The following is a 23,022-nucleotide window of genomic DNA, read 5'->3' on the forward strand; positions in this document are numbered from 1 at the left end:
ACACTCTGTAAAATCATCAACAAAATATCTTCCCAGTAGTTAATCCATATAACATAATTATTCTAGAAAATTACAAGACCCAACCCACCCTAGGCCTGCTCATCACAGATATAAAGTATAAATGCATAAATATTACAATTCTACCAAAGAACTTAAGTGCACATTGTCCCATAGTGTCATTCTGTCCATTTAAAAGAATAAAAAGGCCACCTCTCATTATAGTCTACCAAACTATCCCTCACAATAGAGGTGTTTCATCAAATATTCTACAAAAGATAGGCTGACCCCATTGAATGTACAGGTAGAACCTTATTCAGCACTCGATTACCTTTTCAACATGTTCACCACCTTGTAAGATGAAGTATTTCTGCTGCTAAAAATGAGAGAAATAGGACAAAGGTGCCTTGTCTAGTCTCCCTCCCTGCTTTTACAGCTTTGGAGACTCCTCCTTTTACCAATATTTCTCTTTTTGGCTTATGGTGAATTGACTTTATCATTCCAACATACACTGCAACTTATTTAAACAAAGACTCTTAACAAAAGCACTTAATTTTGAATACAAAAATTAGTTTTCATTCACAAAGTTTACTTTTGAACTAATGTTTAGAGCATTTTTTCCTGTGTAAAGGCAGGTTTCACATTAATGCCTGATTTCATGTAGGATGCAGCCTGGGATGTTATTGGGTCCCTTGGAGGGTGTATTTTTTGCCTTTGAGAAGGCAGTGATGACTTTCTCCCTAGAGATAAGGGGAGGGGGATGTCCTGTTTTACTGATGGGGGACAAAGGAGGGAAGTTTTCATTTAGCCTGTCTGCCAGCAGGTTGGTTATATTTACAGGGTTTGTGTATGTGGTGTCCTTGACCACCAGTTCTGAGCAGATATGGGTGCTTCACTTGAGATTGCAGACATATGTGAAGAAAGCCTTATGACTGTCTTTAGTAGATGTGGCCAGTTTGGACTCGAAGTTTGCTTTGGAGGATTTCACTAGTGCTCTTCTTTGCTTGTTCAGGCTAAGGAGAGATTGCTTCCAGTTGGACATCGGATCCTTCTTGGTCCTGAACAGCATTTTTTTCCTTTTATTATACAGTTTATTTATTGTAGATGTCTACCAGACAGGTTTACTCTTCCTTGAGGAGGATGATTTCATCCTGCCTGCTATTCCTGATTCCATGGAGCTATATAAATGCTCGTATAGTACTTTGGTGTAAGTTTAGACATATGTGCCAGTTTATGTGGAGGGGGAGGAGGCTGTGAAGCTGTTTATACCTTCCCTCAGGGGTTATTATCAGCTTTGGAGAAGTTTTTTGTTTGATCCTAGCTAGTAGGCATTGGGGGAGATAGTGGCTTTGAAAGTGACTGCTTTGTGGTCGGATCTTACCAGGGATGATGATGCTGTAGGGATGCTGCAGTGGTTACTCATGTAATACCAATTCCAAGATATTTTCACTTCTTGGGGGGGTGTCATCCAACTGGTCCAAGGCATTTGCATTGATGATATCATGGAATCTCTGGGTGTTTGTGTTTTGGCATGAGTATTTGTTCCAATCTATAATTGGATGGTTAAAGTCACTCAGGATCAGGGTAAAGGGTTGAATCTTGATAAATTAGCAGAGGTCAAGATAGATGGAGTGGGCATTTTGAGTCAGAGTTGGTGGCCTGTAGCTAGCTATGATTTGAATAGGGGGTCTTGTCAGTTGTTAGCTGCATCTGGAGTATTTCCTGTGCATCATACAGTTTGACCAGCCTAGAGGTGTGTATGTGTTTATATATATTGCAACTCTACCTCCTTTTGTTCTGCTGCCCATGGCTTGGGGTCTGAATGAATGGTAGGATAAGTAACCTGGTATGGCTGGGGTGCTCTCTGCAGCTTTGAACAAGATTTCTGTGACTGCACAAATGTTAGCTTCTTCCAGGGTTAAGAATACTTGGAATGAGTGCAGTTTCATGTTTAGACTCCTAGTGTTTAGTAGCATGGCCTTTAATTTACGTTTAATGAAATTTTCATGTTGGTAGTTTTGACCTCATGGCATTGCCTAAAAAAAAGGCACTATGCAGGAGGCAAGAGCCTTTGCTAGGAGCCTGAAGCCCAAGGGAGACAGATGCAGGCTATCTCTGGCAAAGCGTCATGACTTGTCAATCATGTCATCCCAGGCTGTCAGGTACTGGATCCCCTTTGAATGACAGCAGAAACTAAGCCAGTTGTTAAAGTCAATCATTTTTTTGTTTGTATTGAGGCATTCTGGGTGAAGGTAGAATGCTGCTATAGGCTAGGGATATACTTGCCTGGGACACATACTCAGCAAGCTCGATCGTGTCTCTCTTCATATAGTCCAGAGAGGTATGTCTGAAGTCATTCACTCCAACATGGATTATGACAGAGTCATAAAAGTACCTGTTGAGAGACTTGAGTGCATGGTGATATAGCGGATTCTGGCACCCAACAAACAACTAACCATAACTTTCTTCTTATCCAGCCTGGTGAGGGGCACATCTGTGTGTCTCACAATGGAGTCTCCTATGACTAATATACTGGGTTTGTGGCTATGAGACACAGGTGTATGGACTATGTGTGGTGTGTGGTGTGGTGGGCAGTGGAGTTTGCATGTGTTTATACCTCAGAGGTCTCTTAATTTTGGGCGAATGGAGAACAGCAACCATTGTCCCTCTGCATTAATGCAGACCATCTACAGACCCTGGAAATTACAGATCCATGGGTCTCACCGGTCTCATATGCACAGCCATGGAAAGAATTATCATGGAAATGATCAATAATGCCATAGGAAACCTCCAGACATTGGGTCCAACCCAGTCTGGTTTTGTCAAGGGCAGGTCATGCCTATTCAGTGTAGCTGACTTTTTTGAGAAGGTCACCAAAGCAATGGATGACATAAGGGTTTCTATTCACATTAAGTAGAACCCTTCCCTGGCCCTGTTCAAATGCAGTTTAGATCAATAGATGGGAAGTCACAAATTCACACCTGAGGTAGTAACTATGTCCCTTATGGACAGGGGCAATCTGTAAGTTACTGAACACACAGGCACAAATCCTTGCCATCCTCTTCACCGTAATGATCATATATTCAGTAAAATCATGTTACACTGGCTAGGTTTGTAAGGGCTCTTAAGCCATTAGCCTAGTAATCTCCTATGAACCCATGAGGGCAAAATGGTTCACAATGCCTGCTTTGACCTGGCTAAGACAATTTGTCACAATACCCCACTTGGGCATTGTTGACAATCTCTTGAGGTTAAGTATAAACCCTTGTTACATCTACTGGATAGCCAGCTTGCTTACTGACAGCACCAAGGGAGTTAAATTAGGTAGTTCACCTCTACAAAGAGGTCATTCACAAGCAAAGTGTCTCAGGGATAGGTCCTTGGGCCAGTCATTTTTGGTATCTACTTCTCTGAAGTCAAGGCCAATGTCAAGAACCTCTGGCTGACCACAGTTGCAGATGACTGCAAATTAGGAGCAGTCATAAAATTCCTCACTGACACTGATATTCACAAAGAAGGCCTGATAAAGACAAATAACTGATGTCAGAGCCATGGACTAAAGCTAAATGCCAAGATATGCAAAATAGAAACCTTGAAGTTGTACACCCCTTGTAACTACCATATTGGCAAAATACCCCTAAGAGTTGAAGCAGTAGTCCAGGACTTTGGGGCACACATAAACAGTTATCTAGCCATTGATCATCAAGAGTCTATGATAGTGAGGAAATCATTTTATGTTGTGCAACTTATAAATAAAGGTATGGTATCTAGGTCCAAGGAGGTCATTGTTCTACTGTATTTGGCACTCATCAGACCCATCATTGAGTACAATGCCACCTTTGGTATGTACCTAACTAGGCAAAAGCAAAATGTAGACTGCCCATACAGATTCCTCACTTAAAGAATACAGGGTATAAATAACATGTCCTAGGCAGGCCAGTTCAAATCTCTATCCTTGTATTCTGTTTCCTGTAGGCTGTTGAAGAGAGATCTATGCCTGGCATACAAGGTATCTTTGAATCCCATTTTAGTGAACCGCGTTCATATCCATAAAGCAAATAGCATCAGAATTACCCATTCTAAAGACTTAAACCTTCCCTTTGATATAAACAGTTCCTGCTGGAGAAACACTGCTCCTTCTCTGGAACAGGCTCCCCATCCATGTGATGCAGAGTTCCTCCATAACCCAACTCAACTGTAACTTGGACAGCTGGATGAGGAAGTTGAAATTCATCCCTAGTTTGGCATCTATGTCACTAAAGGACACAGACAGCCAGTAAACGGTTCATCTCACAAGTCCCTGCTTATACTACCAAGGATACCAGGACTTGTCAGCGAAATAGGAAGCATGGTTAGACATTAAAAGTCCCCAGGGTCATTAGCTTAGTACATCCTATGAAAATATGAACCTGTGTAATAAGACATTAAATGTTGTTATCTGTCACCTTAGAAAAAAATGACTTTAATGCTCATTACAATAGTTGTTGACTTCTTTACCCATGCGGAATAATTTAAATCTCAAGTACTGTGTAAATTCAAAGTTTATAAATCTCAAAAAAAAAAACTTGAATATCTGTAATAATTATTTAGTGCTAGAAATGAATTTAATAACTTTTTGTAGGTTGGATTATTTACAGAATTAAAGGCAAGCCATTTTTTAAAATCTTTTTATTAACAAATTGTTATGATACAGAACAAAATGGTAACAAGCAATGCAAAGTCAAAATAACAAGAATGTACAAAAACTATGTTAAAGAAATAACTATTTACAGGTACGCCATATAACCAACATAGGAAAGGCAAGTCATTTATTATGTTTCTTAGTTGAGAGTTATCTCTTTCAAATGATCAAATAAAAACATGGTTATATAAATGATATACAGATGTATTCTTTGTTTGCAGATAATATGATAACTGTCTCTCAAATTTTCAATTTATAGCAGCGAAATGGGAATTCTGTATGCATATGTGGAATCAGATTTTTTCTACTGGAGTAACAGAAGTGTAATAGAGCTCCTCAATTCAGATTTAAAATCAGCTATCATCAGTGCAGTGATAACTCAAGCAAATAAGACAAGGGTAGCTCGAGATCTTTCTGTCAACCTTGAGCCACCACCAGAGTATATTACTGATAAAGTACTACGTAAGTTTTTTTTTATTTCTTTGTTTTTTACTTGCAGAACTACATTTTTGATTGCATGCTTACATTTGCAGGTAAATGGCCTGTAGATATAGCTTAATCTTCTTAATAAAAGTTGTACAATAAACCTTAATCATAGCTGTAGACTTAGGAGTCTAAAAGCAGAATGCACTGCTCTGATTTCTTACCTTAGCAACACCTGACAATGAAGATGATGCTTCTTTGTAAGTCCTAACATTTGACATTTAATCAGCATACACTAGTAGGATCACTTGTTTAAGGCATTTTTTATCATATGATTAAAACATTTCAAAGAATATATTGACCCCTTTTTATATTAAATTATATTAAATGTCATATAGTACAAAAGATTTATAGGTCAATTAGTATGTATTAACCATAACTCTGTCCTTGCCTCTGCCCTTAACCCCAACCCAACACATTACATCCTCAAAAAATCTTTACCTAGCAGTGCCAGTATGCAAGACACTCACATACACCACATATACACAATTATTTTTTTTTCTTTTACATAGGCCTTCCTCTAAATGCAAACTTGCAAACACACGCACATAGTCCCACTCCTAATGCTGACCTCCTTACCATAAACAAAAGCACTTCCCCAACAACACATTGAAATGTAACAATCCTCTTTTGGTAAACCCATCACCTGGCAAAATACACCTTTGTTTAAACATGCATTTCCTAAAACGCACAGCTCTGCAAGTCATTCTGTTGAGAAAATTCAACATAGTGACCTCATTATATCTAATGTGTATGTTGTGTGTAGGTATGCGTGTTGATGTGTGTAATATATACATGTGTGTGTGTTTACACATATATACAAACCTACATACATACATAAACTCATTAGGTTGATTATTTTATGTATTTATGGGGACATTTTAAGGACTAGGTAATGTAATGAAGCTTTTGAAGTTAGCTATATATGTACTGCATATGTATTAAAGTAATATCAGAATAAATGTTCATAAGCATTATTATATCCTTGAAGTTATAGTTATATGTATTGTATATTTACTGAGTTTTTGGTGTCATTTTTTTTAGTTTATGATGGGTGTGTATAGCATAACATAATAGGAAAATAGGCAACTTACAAAAATATTATGTGATTGTTAGATGTTGTTTTTTCCCTCCTTAATAAAGAAAATGGGAATGCAGAGATTTTAACACACACACACACACACACACACACACACACACACACACACACACACACACACACATGCGCACACACACACACACACACACACACACACACGCACACACACACACACACACACACACGTGTTACATCCTGTTATTGAAGCAATATTTCACTTCCAAAAGTACATATGGATTTGTGTTCAGTGCATCTTTTGTTGTTTATTTATTTAACTGAGTCTGACTCTGAATGACCGGAACAAAGCTTGTAACCTCTTAGTGCAGAAATTCTGGACAAAGCCAAAGATAATGGGGGACAAAGGCCCAGAAATACGGACAGTTTTTAAATATTACTCTCATAAATTTAGAAATTTAAGAGACTATCAAGTTTTGTCTTAGCATGCATTTTCTGTAGCTGGTCCTGTTGCCTCTTGTTCTGCATGCACATTCCTCTTGAAGCAACACGGTGATCCAATGTCCTCATTTCTCTAAGAACTTGCTGCTGCTTGTTAGGGTTCCCATTGCCAAAGTCTTTATAGTAGTAAATGAAACAGAAGTAAATATTTTTGTAAAACTCCCAGGGTTTCCTTGACATCTATCAGATGTCACCAGCTTGATCTTCGGTATATCTGTCATTCTAAAACCAGCTTGTGCATTTGAAAATTCTTGGTCCAAATATTGCTTGAGTCTATCTAGCAGGATATTAAGAATTACCTTGATAATATATGAAAAAAGTGTAGTTGTTTGATAATCTGTGCACTCTTTACCAATGCCATTTTTAGGATTGGATATAAGTTGACCTATTCCAGTAAAGTAGCCACTGCTGTATTTTCCAAAATAGCACTTTGATATACCTAGATATACTAGTGCTAGTTTCAGAAGAGCAAGACTGAACGATTGAATTGCAGACATATATTAAGTCTGAGACTGTTTTTTCTCGAATTATTCCCTTTCCTCTTAGGTATGTTGATACTGGATAATTCTGTGGTATGTGTGGGGGTGGGGCTTGTCTCTCACATTAGGAGATGTGGGAGACATGCCTCCTCTGCAAAACACAACTTTCAAGGATAATAGCAGCATTTAACTTTCACTGTTCGCCTGTATTTTTGGAATTTCTTATGTAAATCTAGGGCTCACTTTAATAAGTCTTAGAATTACAAAAGGGATCCATTTTTCAATTTTACTGTGAAATTGCAACTAGCACTATAATGGCAGCATTTTGCAGGGTTTTAAACAATTCTGCTGAAAATCCATAATTTTCCTCTAATTTTGTTATTGCCAAGACTTTCTAGGGAACATTTAACTTTACTCTCCAGGATGTCTTGCTTTGTATAACAGAACATATCACTGTATGTATTGAGGATGTTCTGGTCCTTCTTATATAGCTCTAGGTATTCCTACCCACATAATATCTTCTGCTTCTCTTAGTTCCTCCCACCTCTGTCTTTTATAATGCCCATTTCTACCAGGAAATGTTACTTAATATCTCCAGACTTCAGGAAGATATCTTGTAATTCCTAGTTTATGTTCTTTCATTGCTCATTTAAACATAAATACTTATCTGTTCTTGCAATGCCATGAAACTCTGCATTCATTGAAATATACTTTTCTATATTTTCATTGCTTTTTGCTCAATTTTTTTTCATAGCCACTTCTTTAGCCTCCACAGACTACCATTTGTCTTCTTAAACTTCTTTCTACTTAGAGGATTTTTTGCTGCCAAATCCTGGATATTTTCATAAACTTCTGTCTACAGTTTTTCAGATGCCCTGTTTTCCAAGGTCTTATTTCATTAATCTGCACTTTGCTTTTTTTTTTTACTCATTTGCAGGGAACAAGACCCCCCTGCACCCCCACACCCCCTGCTAAATAAATATACCAACTCCGAGATCCCAGTACAGTGAGAAAAATGATACATTTCCCATTCTGTGCTGTACAGCGATCTCTATTCAAAACGTTTGAAGCTTCAATCTCATGGTCTCGACCATTTGCAATTCGAAGTTTTGAAACTTTGAGCTTGTGAAAGGAATCCCTATATGGATCTACTTTTCTTCATCGAAAATACACTTGTTCAAAAAAGAAAAGTAGATCCTCACTTCAGCGAAAGTGCACTTCAATGAAAGTGCACTTTCTCTGAAGTATACTCACCGGATCCCTAACAGAAAAAAACAAACACACAAAAAACATGTTTTGCAGGGCGGTAAAGCCTCCTGCACCCCCCATGTGGGGGATGTGCCCCCCACCCCCCTTACTTTAATATTCTCACTCCGAGATCACACTACAGTGGGGAAAAGCGAATATTCCCTCATCTCCACTGTACCACGATCTCAGCACTAGTTTCCTTAGTTGTAATCAACACTAAACGTTGATGTACAACTAAGATGACATGCAAATTGCATGTTTTTATAACTACTTATGTTTTTTTTTTATTTTAATTTTCCCACGAAAGTGCATTTTCGACATAATGGACTTTTGCGGAAGTGCACTCGCAAATTTACGTTTCACTGAAATGTAAATTCTTTGTCGTGACCGGATCCCATAAATATATATATATATATATATATATATATATATATATATATATAGATATAAATGCCCATCTCAGACTTGGTATATGTAGATCTATTTTTTCAGCCACTCAGTCACCATGTTTCGGGACTTGCTGTTTCGGGTCCCAGAATTTCAAATGGTTACCCTTTCTCTTCTTGAATTTGCGTTAATGATATTTCTGTCTTTCTACTAAATCAAAAATGCCTTTGTGAATGACATTTTTCTGGCTCTATTGTATTTATAACTACACTCTTGAATTGCCACACTGTAGCATACCAGCACTTCACATAGGTTCATAGGTTCATAGGTATGTACTAGGCTAATGACCCTGGAGCCTATACAAGCTTAGCCCAAGAAATTCCCTGGCATCACGCTGCCTGTTGTTGGTTCCCAGTGCCCTTGTCAAGCAAGGCCACTGAGGTGATCCCCGGGGTGACTGCCACCCACAGTTAGATTCCCATACCCCTGTCAAGCAGGGCCATTGAAGTGATCCACAGGGTGAACTTCCTATTGCCCATCCACTCATCAAGATTTCTCTTGACAGGGCCAGTGAAGTGCTCTGTTTGTGAATCCAAGCCACAATTCTTGAGTATGACAAATTAGTAGTGTTTATGTGTTGTGTGCATTGCCAGTATTTGTAAGATTATGACATTCATTGTTTTTTTTTCAAAGAGAAATGATCTTTCATTTTTCAAAGAGGATTTTGGGTGAGTTATTAGCTTGTTATCATGTATTCTCTACTTTATTCATGTGGTGTTTTCATGTTTTTCTTTCTACATATCCTACGTGCTTTGCCAGCTTACTACTGTTCCCCAGCAAGAACAGGAACCTGGAGATGCCTCTCTTTATTACTCATTGGGATAAATTTTTGTTAAAGCAGATGGATTAGGAAAATTTCTGAGATAAGCCAGATAGGTCTTGGATGGGTACGAGTTTTCACAAATTTTGCAAGATCTGTGGTTTGTGCATATCTGGCCATGTCCAGAATTCCTGTAACCTAATTTTGTAAAGATTATACCACAATCCATCTGCTTCCCTGCTTCAATTCTGATGCACCGAAGTATGAATGAAGAATAGATTCCCAAACTCTAAAATTTAGTAATAGCCTCATTACATAAACATAGGCCTGAAAATGACTGCGATTACCAGCTTATTGTCCTTCTGTTTCCCTTTGAGAATTTTTTTTAAATTGCATGTTATATCATCATTATGTAAACACTCACAAACATCTGTTAAACTCTCAATATGGATTTCTTCTCGGCATGAAAATGACACAGCTCTCCGTGACATAATATAAAATCAGAAGGTGTAAAGAATGTGGTTAACATGGAACGCTATCCTAAGAACTCTTCTTCTATATGTTAAGTCAGAACCCATAAAGGCCATTCTGCAATAGGGACCGCCCAAGAAAAGTTGTCCTGGGTGGCCGAACGGAGTGGTATAAGAGAACAGTGGAAACCAAAATTAGCTCTGGTCTTTGGCTGCTAAATCTGACTTATAATGGAAGAAGTTAGTGTGAGAATGGTAGGTTAGGAACTAGTATAATTCTAAGTCTTCTTGGGAAAGTCTATTCTATCACGCCCTAGAAGCCGTACTAGCTCCTTGGGAAGGAGTAGAGTTGGTAACTCCCAGTTTTGGTGCCCAATCTCATAAACAAGGGTAATCAGATACGTTAAGAATCCAGAAGCTAATACCAAACCTAACCCAAGTGCTTTTCTGGACAGCCGCAACTGGAACAAACAGTCACCTAGGTTTTCTTGATCAGAAAGTCTGAGAACATAAGTACCTTAATGAAACGCATGAACAAGCAGGTGTAATTTTTTTAGCCCATAGAATTGAGAATACTATCAGCTAAAGACAGGCATGTCCAGCTTTGTACAAGTGAGGGATGAAGAGTAAGAAGAAGAGCTTCAAACAGCTAACAGTTTTGAAGGAAACTCTGTGAATTGTTAACAAAAGAGATAAGGAGACAATATTAGGTCGGCTTAATGGTTCTCCCTAATTTTAGCAGATGTGATTTTTTGTCAGAAAGAGAGAACAGTGGATGGAAAAATTGAAGGAATTTGAAGCTGCAGTTTAGCTCTTATAAAGAAACCAAAAATAGTGAACTAAATTTAGGTCCCAGAAGACCTTATGGAAGTATAGGATGAGTGAGAAGAAAAAAGAGCCTTGAGTCAATGAAATTCTTGATTTGTGGGATATTAGGTTAGCCAAGTTGAAGAGATAAAGGGATGAAAATAAAGGAAAGGTCTGCCTTAAAATTGAAATAAGAAAAACCCGAAAACTAAAGTTCTGGAACAAAATCAAGGACTAGTACAATGGAAGCTGCGTGAAAAGAAAGGATGTCCTTCTTGATTGTTATCAAAGTTTAGAATAGGTTAGGGAGGCATCTTAATAAAGTTCGAGAAAAGCCGGACGCTAGATTTAATAGACAGAGTAGTGAAAGTGGAGATTGGAAGAAGGAAGCCTTCCAATATAGAACTACTGGGATGGACCAAGCAAACTAAGTCAGAGAGGGAGTGAAGATTACGAGATGAACTGTGGGACTACCAAATAAAGATTCAGAACTGCATGGATGTGCCAGCATCGCCCAAGAGAAAAAAAGATTAGAAAGTTAGGAGGAAGCCTGGGCTTGGTTCAGGCCAAAAAGGACAAGCGAGGACAATCAAATTCCTGAGTGAAGGACCTTTCTTTATTATCAGAGGAGAGACTGCAGGAAACTGCCTTTCAAAATACCTTGTCAAAGCTGGACAGGGAAGGAACTGCCAATTGAGGTTTGGGAGATTGAAATGTAAGTAGTGAAGTGCCTTCTGACGATGCTGCTCTGAAATAATTGAGAAAAAAGAGTTGCAAGGGAAACCCCACGACTCCTTGGATGGAGCGGTGATGAGAGGAGAAGGAGCTGAGACCACTAAAGAGAGAAGGGGGAAGATTCTGCCTCAACTCTTCCAAGCCTGTGATTGGAAGGAAGAAGGATGTGCAAGTGGGCTTGAGAAAACGTGCTGAGAGAAGAGCTCTAGATGGCAGGACTTCTGGAGGCTTCAGACGCATAGTATAGATCTGGTTGACTCTTGTTTGTTCTACTACGGTGGCGCGTAAGATACTGGCCCCTATGATCTCGCAAATCGCGCTTCGCCGAAAGCGATCTCGAAGGGAACGCAATTGTCGAAGCATGTATCTCATCTCCAGGTTTGTTATTCAATGTACAGCATTTGTTTGGTATTTACAAGAAGTCCTTGTCTGTCCCAAATTGATACACGCCCCCGAAGTCTGCTCACAACTAGATCCGCTTGCATTTGTTTCACCGAGTAAGGCCCTGGAGTGAATTGTCCCACAGACATACACCCGACAGGAGTAGCACTTCATATGCTGCCAGCCTGCCCCCAAGGAGGTGTCCTCTCATTGGGTCTTCCTGAGAAGGACCATTGAGTAAAATCCATCACATGAGCAGCAAAGCCGACAGATTGGACCCAATGGGCTTGTGAGGTACTGTCAATGCCATGATTCCCAGATGACCACGGAACTTCCTTTTATGCGATCAGATTGTTGTTGTTGACTGGAAGAACAACGGTACAGTGAAGTGATGATAGTTCCACACAGGTCGTTCCCATGGATGCTTAACACCTTGAGATTTGCTCTATGAAGGAGTAAATCTGTTAAGCATGAAGTGTGGGAGTCCTTTTAAAGAAGCCATTTTGCCTTCCAGTTTTAGGCCAACGCCAAAAAGTATGTAAATTTAGCCATGAGAAGTAGTGATGCGGTTTCCAACGGAGGCTTTTTTCAGTCTAAATTTGAGAAACTTGAAGTTGACTTGTCGAGCGAAATGAGAATTTACCACTGCCATCAGATTTGGTCATTTGTGGGGGCAGTGTGAGACCAACATGACAAATGAGGAAAAGCCCAAATTGAAGGAGGAGCATTGAAGTGGAGGAGTCTTCGAATCCTTATCATTTTATGCCATGGTAGGCATCCTGCTGTGAATAGAATGCATCCAGAAGCCTTTTCTGAATGGGGGAAGAATGGAAGTGGAGGCGACCATCCAATGATTGTTTCTTTGACTGATCTTAGCATAGGTAAGGAGAGCAAATACTGTTCCCCAGTCCCCTGAATCTTTGGAACTAAAAAAGAACCTTGAAATCGAAAGTTTTCTGGTCATCTCTGTCTCTTCGCTGAACAGAAGAATTGTAAGAAGTCTTGCCTGTTTTGTTTTCTGCTATATCCCTTTGAGCGGGTGGAGCATCTGGAAGGGGTTTTTTGACCGGATCTGGAAAATCTAGTCTGAGTATAGGATTAGCCAATGAAACTGATCTATAGCTTGACCATTTGTAAAAGGACTGAAGAGGAGATTTTTTGATTGTTTGGAAAAAACTGGTCTGGGGATTCGGATCCTCTGGCAGTGAAAAGACACCAATTTATGCTGAAGTTTCTTGTGGGGGAAGGTTTTCTGCGATTTTTGACTGGTTTGGCAGACGAAAAAAAGGGAGGGCGACGCCTTCGTTTGTTATGGGAGGATTTTTGTCTGGTAAGAAAATGGACGGCGCGCCAGTTGGAGTCCCCGACCCCTGTTTTTGAACCACATCAGGGAGCCCTTCTGCCCCTTGAGTGCGAAAACCTAGAGTCAAAACTGGACCTCATGGCCTGGGCAGTCTTGCCATCAGTCCCCTGCACCCAATTCTGTTTGCCTGGCTTAAGTCTACCTGCCTGCAGTGTTCCACCTCTCAGTGCCAAAGGTCTCAAGATCGTCATTGTTCTAGGGATGCATCTTTCCACCAGATCTGATCTTTGATTCTGGCCTTCACGTGAAGGAAGTGAGGGTGGGTCGAAAAAATGGCATTGCATAAGAAGATCCAGGCAAATGGAGGTTTGAGGCTACCCCGTTCCCTAGCTGGCCCTCAAAGGGTAGTTCGCCCTTAAGGAGAGAGTAAGGTTCCAGAGTCAAAAAACTTCCAGGATAGCCAGCATCCTCTTTTCTTTTCCTGCCTGAAATGGGTTTGTAGGTTCCTCTTGCAATCGTGACAAGCTTCGCTGATCATGGACCTTTCTGGAGGAGACCAATGGCACAGGTAATTCAGGCAGTTAGTGGATGGACAGCTCTGAGGAGTCCTCAGTCCGGTTCCTTCTTATTTCGGCAGTTCCTTTGAAGGCATGTGGACGGAAGGACATAAAATTAAGGAGCAGTAGGGACCGGCTGGTGTCAGCTTCCAGGGTGCATCCATCGGGGTACCGGACTGGAGGAGGTCTTGGGGCTCTTAGCAAGGACTGAAGCCAGCGAGGGGGTCCTTCCAGGTGGGCCCTTGAGGTGGGGAGGACCCCAGAGCCTCTTCCCAAGATAAGTGGGGTCGCCCCCTCTGATGACGGTCCAGAGGTCCGGGAGAGTGGTCCCTGGGATTAACAGAATCCAGAAGAGCCTTCAATGAGGGGAGCTCTGAGCCCTCGGTGAGGAGGGGTTCAGAGGAGAGGAGACCCAGGAGGTCACGGCCGACAGATCTGGGCTCAATGCTAGGAAGAGCCGTGCTCCTCCAATTGAGAAGGCTTCCAGAATGTCTGCAATGAGGCCTCTCAGAGTCTGCAATCCCCAAAGGGGCTCAGAGAGGAGGGTCAGTCTCAGAAGGAAGAGAGGTGAGTGGGTGCGAGGGGCTCTTAAGGCGCTCTTCTCTCCCTGGCGGGAGAGCCGAGAGTGGAGTAGAGAGGAAAAATCAAAGGGAGGGGGGAGGATGGAGCTCTGTCAGGTCGGTGAGAGAGGTCCCCGCCCGGTGTCCCATGAGAGCCCTCGCTGAGGCAGACCCCAGGCAGAGGCATAAGTAGATGGCGGAGATGACCTCTGTAGACGGCAGTCACCCAGAGCCAGAGGGGCCGACCAAGGTCCGACCCCACCCTAAGTTCGGGAGGGGGGAGGCTCCGAGGGTCCGGCGCTCCGATACCCTCCACGCCCTCGAACGGAGTCGCGAGCGGAGTCAAGACCGCGATCCCAGCCCTCGAGACCACCGCGGGGGGCCAAGACCGCTGTCCCCTCCCGAGCAAAAAAGAGGTCGGCGCGGACGGGACGGTTGAAAACTCGGCAGGCCACAGGGAACCAGTTCTCGTGCCGACATCTGGCGCTCACGACGGAGAAGAGTCAAGCTCCAAAAGGTTCTGGGAGAAGGGTCTGCGGACGAAAGTCCCTCACTGACCTGCCTCGGGCTAGAGTCGGCTTGGGCTAGACACTCGGGGAGATCTGAGAAAGACACATGATCTCCTAAGAGAATGTGACCTCTACCTATGGGAACCCAGGAGGAGAGGAGGAGACTGGGAGATCCTGGAGGGCGAATGAGCGGAGCCAAGAGTCGGAGAGACCCTGGCTTCTGATGAAACTGGGGATCGAGATATTATTTTCCCCGACGAGCCGAGCCGCGGGCTCTCGGAGCCGGAGATACGAGGCTCCTGCGGACTGTGGACTGGCGATGGCAAGACGGCGGAGCCGAGGAACAAAAATTGAACAACCTGAGGTCTCGGCTCTCTGAGGGGGCCAAGCCTCTCAGAATCACAGGTTGTTCCTCTGGTGGAAACGGACCCTGAAATGAAGCCAACACACACAGCAATCACAATGGCAATCCTTTTTGCCCCCTGGGCAGAGAGGGCAGCACACAAGTGTGGACGCCTGCCTGCAGGAGGAACAAACCGATGACAAGAGACACAGCACCTGTGAGCAGAGATTCAGACATTCCTGATCACCTTTCCTAAATCTTGATCAAGAGCTTAACACACACCCAACCACACACACACTGAACTACACACACTGCAACACACAACTAAAAATAAATAATAAAATAATATTAATACTAAAATTAAGCTAAAAATTAAATATAACTACACTACACAAAAAAGTAAAAAGGCAAACAAAAGGCTCAAGGGAAGGAAGGCCAAGGAGGAAGGAAGAGCAACGGGAAACCCCAAAAGGGAAAAAAAGGGAAAAAATAGATCGGGGAAAGATAGGGATCTAAATCCTAAAGTTAATTAGAATTAAAGAGGGAAAAAAAGTAACTTTTTGTATAAAAACTAACACACACAGGGAACACTGGAACAACCTCCAACCTCGAAGCTGTGGCAAGAAGCGAATCCTGAGGTAACTCCTGGCTAGCATTGAGGGGAGTGGCGAGTGGGGAGCGCGGAAAGAACTCTCGTAGCTTTTAGAGAGTGGCCGAGGTCAGAGATGAGGTCCGAACCCCACCCATCCAGAATGAAGGAAGGCGATAGACAACTTAACATTGAACATCTGCTGCACTTAACCGTGTCAGTGTTGTTGAAACTTTTATGCCCGACTTGATAAGGAAATTTGAAGCTATTAACCAAGGATTCCCTCTACCAGACTCACTGACATGGAAACATCTGATGATACTCCTAGTGTTTCAAAAGTTATCTTGAAGGCAGATCTGGGCTTTAGGATGGGATAGTACTACAGCAATCCATATCCTCCAATCTCTCTGGGTATTCACACAACTTTACGCTTACCTTCCATTTTTCATTGATAGCTTTCTAAGCAACGGGTCTCAATTCAGTAAAAAACAAATAAAAACTTCTATTGCTCATTATTTGAATGTGCACTAAACTGTGGGCTTACTACTTTGACTTTTTTATATACAGCAGAATTTAAAGTTGATCAGCTAAATTAAATAAACCCTATGTGGTCCCTTCCTGTTGCAATGTACACACAATAAAGGTTAGATTCAGTAAGTGCCATGTAGAGGAGTGCACTACCATGCAAACAAGGTAAACACAGTGGCATGCTAATTACAGCATAAGCAGATGAATTGTGTACTAATCAACCAATCAAACACAGTGGAGCTATTCAACAAGCTATAAAGCAACCGTGTAGATTCAGTGCTGGTTATCCCTGCAAATTCCAAAAACTTTTTGAAATACAGCCATGGAAAGGAGTCAACACAGAAAGAATGTTAGAGGCTGCTGCTTTTATTCATTTGTATGTACAACAAGCTGAAGCCTATGCTGCTGCCAATAGACGTAGGCATAGAAGGAGAACAGTTTTCAGGCCCCGTTTAACATTTCACAACCTACATGATGTGGAAATAGTACAGAGTACTACATGGTTGATAGGGACAAACTACAGGAACTCTGCAACCTCTGTTGTCCTAAGCTCATAGCCAGGACCAACCAAGGGGATCCCATCCCAGAGAAGACAAAGGTATGTGTATCTCTAAGAATATTAGCTACAGGTAGCTTTCAGATACCAATAGAGGACATGCTGGTGGTGTCGCAGGTTTCAGCATCTAGAATCCTCTAGCAATTCCTAAATGTTATGCTCCAGCATGCCAGTGACCACATATATTGTCCCTGTATTCCTGAGGAGACGGCCTGAAATATGCAGTAATTCTACTCTGTAGCTCACCACCCTGAAGTACTAGGTACCAAAGATTGCACACATATAGAAATTAAGGCACCACCTGGGAATCAGGGTAGGTTCTACATAAACAGAAAGGGCTACCACTCTATTAACTGCAAAGTCATGTGTAATGGCAAGAGAATCATCTTGAACTGGTGTGATGGCAACCCTGGCAGTTACCATGACTCATATATCTGACACACCTCTCAACTGTAATGGGTGTTATCCCACAGGGTCATTTACTGGGAGATGCAGGTGATACACTGGAACCATGGCTGATGACACTCATCAGAAATGCACGCACACACATACACACACACAGACCCACACACACATGCACACACACGCACACACACGCACACACGCACGCACACACACACACACACACACACACACACACACACACACACACACACACACACACACACACACACACACTGAAGAATGCCATAATGAAGCACACGCTCAAACTGGAAACATCATAGAGTGTGTGTTTGGGCTGTTAAAATCACGGCTTCAGTGCCCAGATACATCAGAGGAGCTGTACAGTACAATCCACAGACATGTACTGAAATATTCACAGTATATGCCATGCTACACAACATCATCCTGAGAAAACAGCTTTAGCAGGATCACAAGAGGAAGGAGCAGACATCCCACCACCAAGGTCAAGGTCACCACAGCCACAGGCAAATGAGGAGTCAGAAGGGGAACCATCAGCTGCTGTGGGTATAGGCAGGAATGCTCAATATGCCCTTGCAATGGCTAAGAGACAATGCATAGCAAACTCACTCACCCCCTAAGGGCCTAAAACCTTTCTCCTATGCACATACATTTACAAACATCAATGCCAGGCAGCTCTTATAATCTTTACCTCTACATGCATTGGCTGTGTACTGTTTGAATTAGACAGTCAACCCAGAACTTAAACTGTGGCAACTGAGCATTTACAACATAAGTCTTGAACCTGGAGTGTATTGTGTAATAATATGAATGAGTGGCATATCCTTGCATTTCATTGCTTGGTACTGTAAACAAGTAAAAGGTAGGAGGTTTGTACAGAACTGACCTTAACATGTGACATCAGAGACATATTTTACTTAGATGTGTAGACTAAATGCAAAAAAGGAGAGTAACAATAGTAACATATACCTGTTTGTACCATAATAGAAAAGCATGTTGGAAATGCTATAAAATGTTCTCAAACAACCTGTCCCTGAAACACGTGTACAGATTTAATACAGAATCTTCCATGTGACGATATTCCCAATTATATACCTGTGAAATGCCCTGATAAACTTGCCCATGCCATCGGTACACTTCTAATGAAGACATACAGATAAAAGTGTAAAAGCCTGTGCTAATCAAAATATGTATATATATAACTATTAAACAGATCATTCCTAGATGACAAAATGCAGGTATACCTTCTCAAAATCAGTAATCCTCTGTGCAGATATATCCCAAAGTAAGAACCTGTCTTCCGTGTTCACCACATAAATAATTCTGCTCACATTCGGTTTCTCTAGCTATGCAGTTACCTTCTGATGTAGATTCAGGGCTCCCAGCATGATGAAGATGCAAATAAGGTGTGAAGTCATTAGAATTGCTGAATCTCAAACCCTTGGCTGAGTATAGCAGATGTAAACATAGTGCCGGCACTCCCTCAGTGTTTGTTTTTAATGGATTGCAACTGTGAATGATTACTGGTTGGGAGAAAGTAAACACAACAACAATCCAGTGGGTATATCAGGTTAGATGCATTTTTGTCAAGGTTGTTAATGCAAGTAAAGAGCACGCATGTCACAGGTTCTCTTTGTTAATATACAATTTCACTTGCATTTGTCAGCAAATGTCTTTTTCCCAGTAAATTTTTTTCATTATTTTTTTATTTCTGACCAGTGTTTACACTATGCAGCTCTTAGCACAATCATGGGAACGGTGGAAATGAATGGTAGGTTTGGCTGCGCTTATCTTATTTTCATGAAGTGCTGCAATGAACAAACTAGACAACTGGACCACCCATGAAGCAAACAGGACCCAGATTGCCAAAAATGGAAACCAAATACATTCAATTAATTCTGTTGGGCATTGTGCAAACCTGCTAAGTGCATTGTGTGGGACTTAACATAGAGACCTTAAGAATGATTAGTAAATTAGGGAATATCATGTAACTGGTCCTGTGGCAGCAGGTGTAAGTGTAGTGCTGGAGTACAGATGGTACTGGGTTCTAGTACAGGGTGTGTAACCTTTTTTTTCTACTGTTGTGACATTGCAGTTTATAGCAATGAAATGAAACATGAACAAGTGCCATTTTACCTGTCTTGTGGCAACAGGTGTAAGTGTAAGACTGCCATACACATGGTTCTGTGTTCTAATACAGGATATTCCATACACTTCTACTGTTTTTCCACTTCCAATTATATTCACTTTCAGTTATAACACTTTAGATAGTGAAGCTAATGTTAATTATAAGTATGAGGGATGACACACTACTATTGTGTCATTTATTTATTTATTTATTCATGTATGTATTATCAGATTTATTATCAGATGACTGGAGGTATACTGTATACTATAGTTCTGTAAGTATAATTCTGCTATCTGGACTTGCATGGCCTTCACATTTGCCTAAGACACATACACAACTGCTTCTATATCCAATAACCTTGTCAGGCCACAAACATACACATGTAACAGTTCATACTGTTACCTGCATGTATGAAGCCTGACTATGTCTGAGCAGTACTTCTTCTGTTGCAAAATGGAATTCAACACTGTGGAAGTAAATGCTTTGTTCCTTATGACTAGGATTGAATCCCACAGTGTACAAATACATTTTCTCATCCCTCACTGCTTGGCACTGCAGCTCTCTGTGCACATTGTACAAATGTGTTGCGCTGGTGTGCGCACTCCAGTAAACATAATAACTGGAATTGGCAGGAAAGCATCACTCTCCATTGCTTTAGATCTGCTGGTAGATAGACAAGCGTTAGTGTGGACAGTACCAGGTTTAGTGCACAGAGGTCAGGTGTCCTGGAGTCCAGGATATTCACTGGACTCCTAGTAAAGCACCACACCCAAAGGCTTCTGCAGGGGAACTTTTCTGGCTCCCAGTACAGGTCTGAGGAATGGGATAGTTTCGCCCTGGCTGTATCCAGTGCCACTGATATCCCGTGCACTGGAGAGTAATGTAGGCATCATTTTAATGACCTACAGAGGAGGAAGAGGGATATTCTCGACTGTTGAATTGTGGAATTTAGGAATGACGACATCCCATGTCTAAGTATCAACTCAAGAGACTACTTGTAAGACTTAGAAAGATGAGTATAGGTAAGACTGTTATGCATAATGGTCTTTTGTTCTTTTCTGTTTTTTCCTCAGCTGCCAGCGATCAGCAGTTCAATGTACGATCCCATGGGTTAGACTGGAGAGACTTAGTGGAGCAAGTGGTATATATACAGCAGAAGAAAAGTTGTGTTGTAGCATTAATTGTTAAATATAACTTTTTTGGTATTTTATAGAGTTGTATCAAATTGCACATGTATATCCCAACTGTAAATGCAAGTATACATGTAAAATAGTCTGTTGCAGATGCCAAGTCTAAGAGTCCAGTATTAGACTTCAGTCCGAAGTTGTGGGTTCAGATACCACAATTCACAACTATACCATACTGTTATTTCTTCAATAATATTTAAATTAAAACCTCTATACTAGTGGCAGAAATGCTCGGCTGTAAACTGTAATCTGTATAATTGTAACATGTGTAGATGCAATATATGCACATTTCAAGGATTACTTGCAGCAACCTGTAGTATAGTATGTATCTGTTAGGAGGTAAACTTAAGTGTAAAACTTAAGATAATAAAGTTGTATAATTGTGTTAATGCATTGTAAGTCACATATGATGGAACTCATCTTAATCTCCTTTTTTCTCTCACACCAACCCTTATCCCTTTTTTTTTTAAATATTTTTATTTTATTATTATTTTAATTTATAAATATTTTTTTCTTTTTATCTGGATTTGCATTTTATTTTATAGATATTTTTTATGTTATTTTTTATTTTATTTTATTATTTTTTTTAATTGTCTTTTTTATTTTTATTATGTGTCATCAAAGCCCCATTGGATCCGCCTATTCAGTTCCACCTGCTGCAGCAATGATTCCCAGCATGTCTGTGAGGCAACCTGGCACACTGCCTCTGCAGCCCCTGTCCTTCCTTGGAAGCTGCTCCAGAGACTTCCTCTGGGAGCAATGGTAGAGGTGGTGATTTCATCACCTGCAGTGAGTTGCCAGAGATGGTGCATAGGGTGGTGCATCGCAGCATTGGTGCATGGCTACACTGGCTGAAAAGGCTGCTCTCCCATATGTTGTGCACTATGAAGAGACATCAAATACTCCAGCCAGCTGCAGAGTAAAGTGACAGTGATGACAGTCCTGTGGGTGAGAACTCAATTCTCACGGTCAACAAGCTTGCTGGCCTTGGGCCCTGGTAGCCCCCACCCTCACCTCAATCATGGTGTCCTCAGCATTTTGTGTCCATCACCATCCCTGTCTCTTGACTTGTTTGTCTTGTCCATCTGCAAATGCTTCATTGCCTACCCAACTTACCTGACCCAGACATACCTGTGTCCCTTCCCCAATATTCCTGTCTCTCTCTCTCAAATAAAAAATAAATAGGCACCTGCCCCACAAAAAATGAATAAAATATGTCCCATGCATAGCTCTCCATTTCGCACACAAGTCTTCTTGATGCACTTGATTCAGTCCAATTGGTTAGACAACATGATTAGATTGTAGTCTCACCTCTCTCTGGAGGTGACAGTCCAAATTCAATTAATATTCTGCAAACATTTTCAGTTTACATTGTTAAAGAAATGGATAACTATGGTTCTTTCTTGCCTCCTTCCTGCAAATTCATGTGCTGCTTTCCCTTTTTCTTCCCTCTGCTTGCTCCCCCTTTCAACACTTTCCTATCTACCCCATTTTCACCACATTAATCAGTTCAAAAATAGAATCACACATAACACAAATAAGCTGCAACAGCAATGGATCCCTTCACTTCCAAATTTGAACAGGATTGCTCATCGCACACCAACATGCAGTAATGGTGAGCTGCAGCAAAATGATGTGATTATCTCTGCTCAATGCTGTTTAACCCTGCTGCTCTATGCCAACACACAGCTACACATGTACTATAAAGAATTCATGTTATTGCATTATTAATGTTTAAATAAAAGTATTTAAAAGTATTCAATAGACCTGGATTCAAACCCAATACCATCTGGGCCCAAAAAGGAATGCATTAATACATTAACATATGCTGCCACAGAGTCAGTTAAACAGCAGATGTGTTGCATAGACTCAATACTAACTGTCAGACCTTAGCACCATTCCTTAGCTATGAGCAAACATATATATTTTGCATGCATGTACACTTTACCAACCGCCGCACAAACTTGCTGCTTACCTAGCTGGGGAAAAGTAAATATTATGTATTACTGCTGTTTACTGTCCATTTCCTGTCTATGACATGAAACTGCATGTGGAAACATTGCAAACTAAAGGCCCTGTCTAACAATATGTCACATATTTACAATACAGTCATGTGTTGCCACCCCCCAAAGCACTGCAACCCTGGTGCCTCAGTACTTTTTCCACACATATATCATCTGCACTACAGAAACTAACATCAGACGTTGTGTGATATGCAATGCACATCAATCTGGTAACATGCAGAACTATGAATATTGACCCATAAGCCTGAAAAGCCTTATCTGCAAGGCTAGAG

At 41.2% G+C, this 23,022-nt stretch overlaps 1 protein-coding gene across 1 annotated transcript in view; it reads left to right on the plus strand.

Moving 5' to 3' along the window:
* Nucleotides 1-23,022, plus strand: part of LOC122800843 — a 1,417,490-nt gene that overhangs the window by 1,065,082 nt on the left and 329,386 nt on the right. Inside the window, exon 20 of the mRNA XM_044070157.1 lies at nucleotides 4,938-5,140. Coding sequence (XP_043926092.1) covers nucleotides 4,938-5,140 — 203 coding nt within the window. The remainder of the gene's footprint in view (nucleotides 1-4,937; nucleotides 5,141-23,022) is intronic.

This window comes from Protopterus annectens, chromosome 4.part1, assembly GCF_019279795.1.
Source record: "Protopterus annectens isolate FY-2018-M chromosome 4.part1, PAN1.0, whole genome shotgun sequence".
NCBI lineage: Eukaryota > Metazoa > Chordata > Ceratodontiformes > Protopteridae > Protopterus > Protopterus annectens.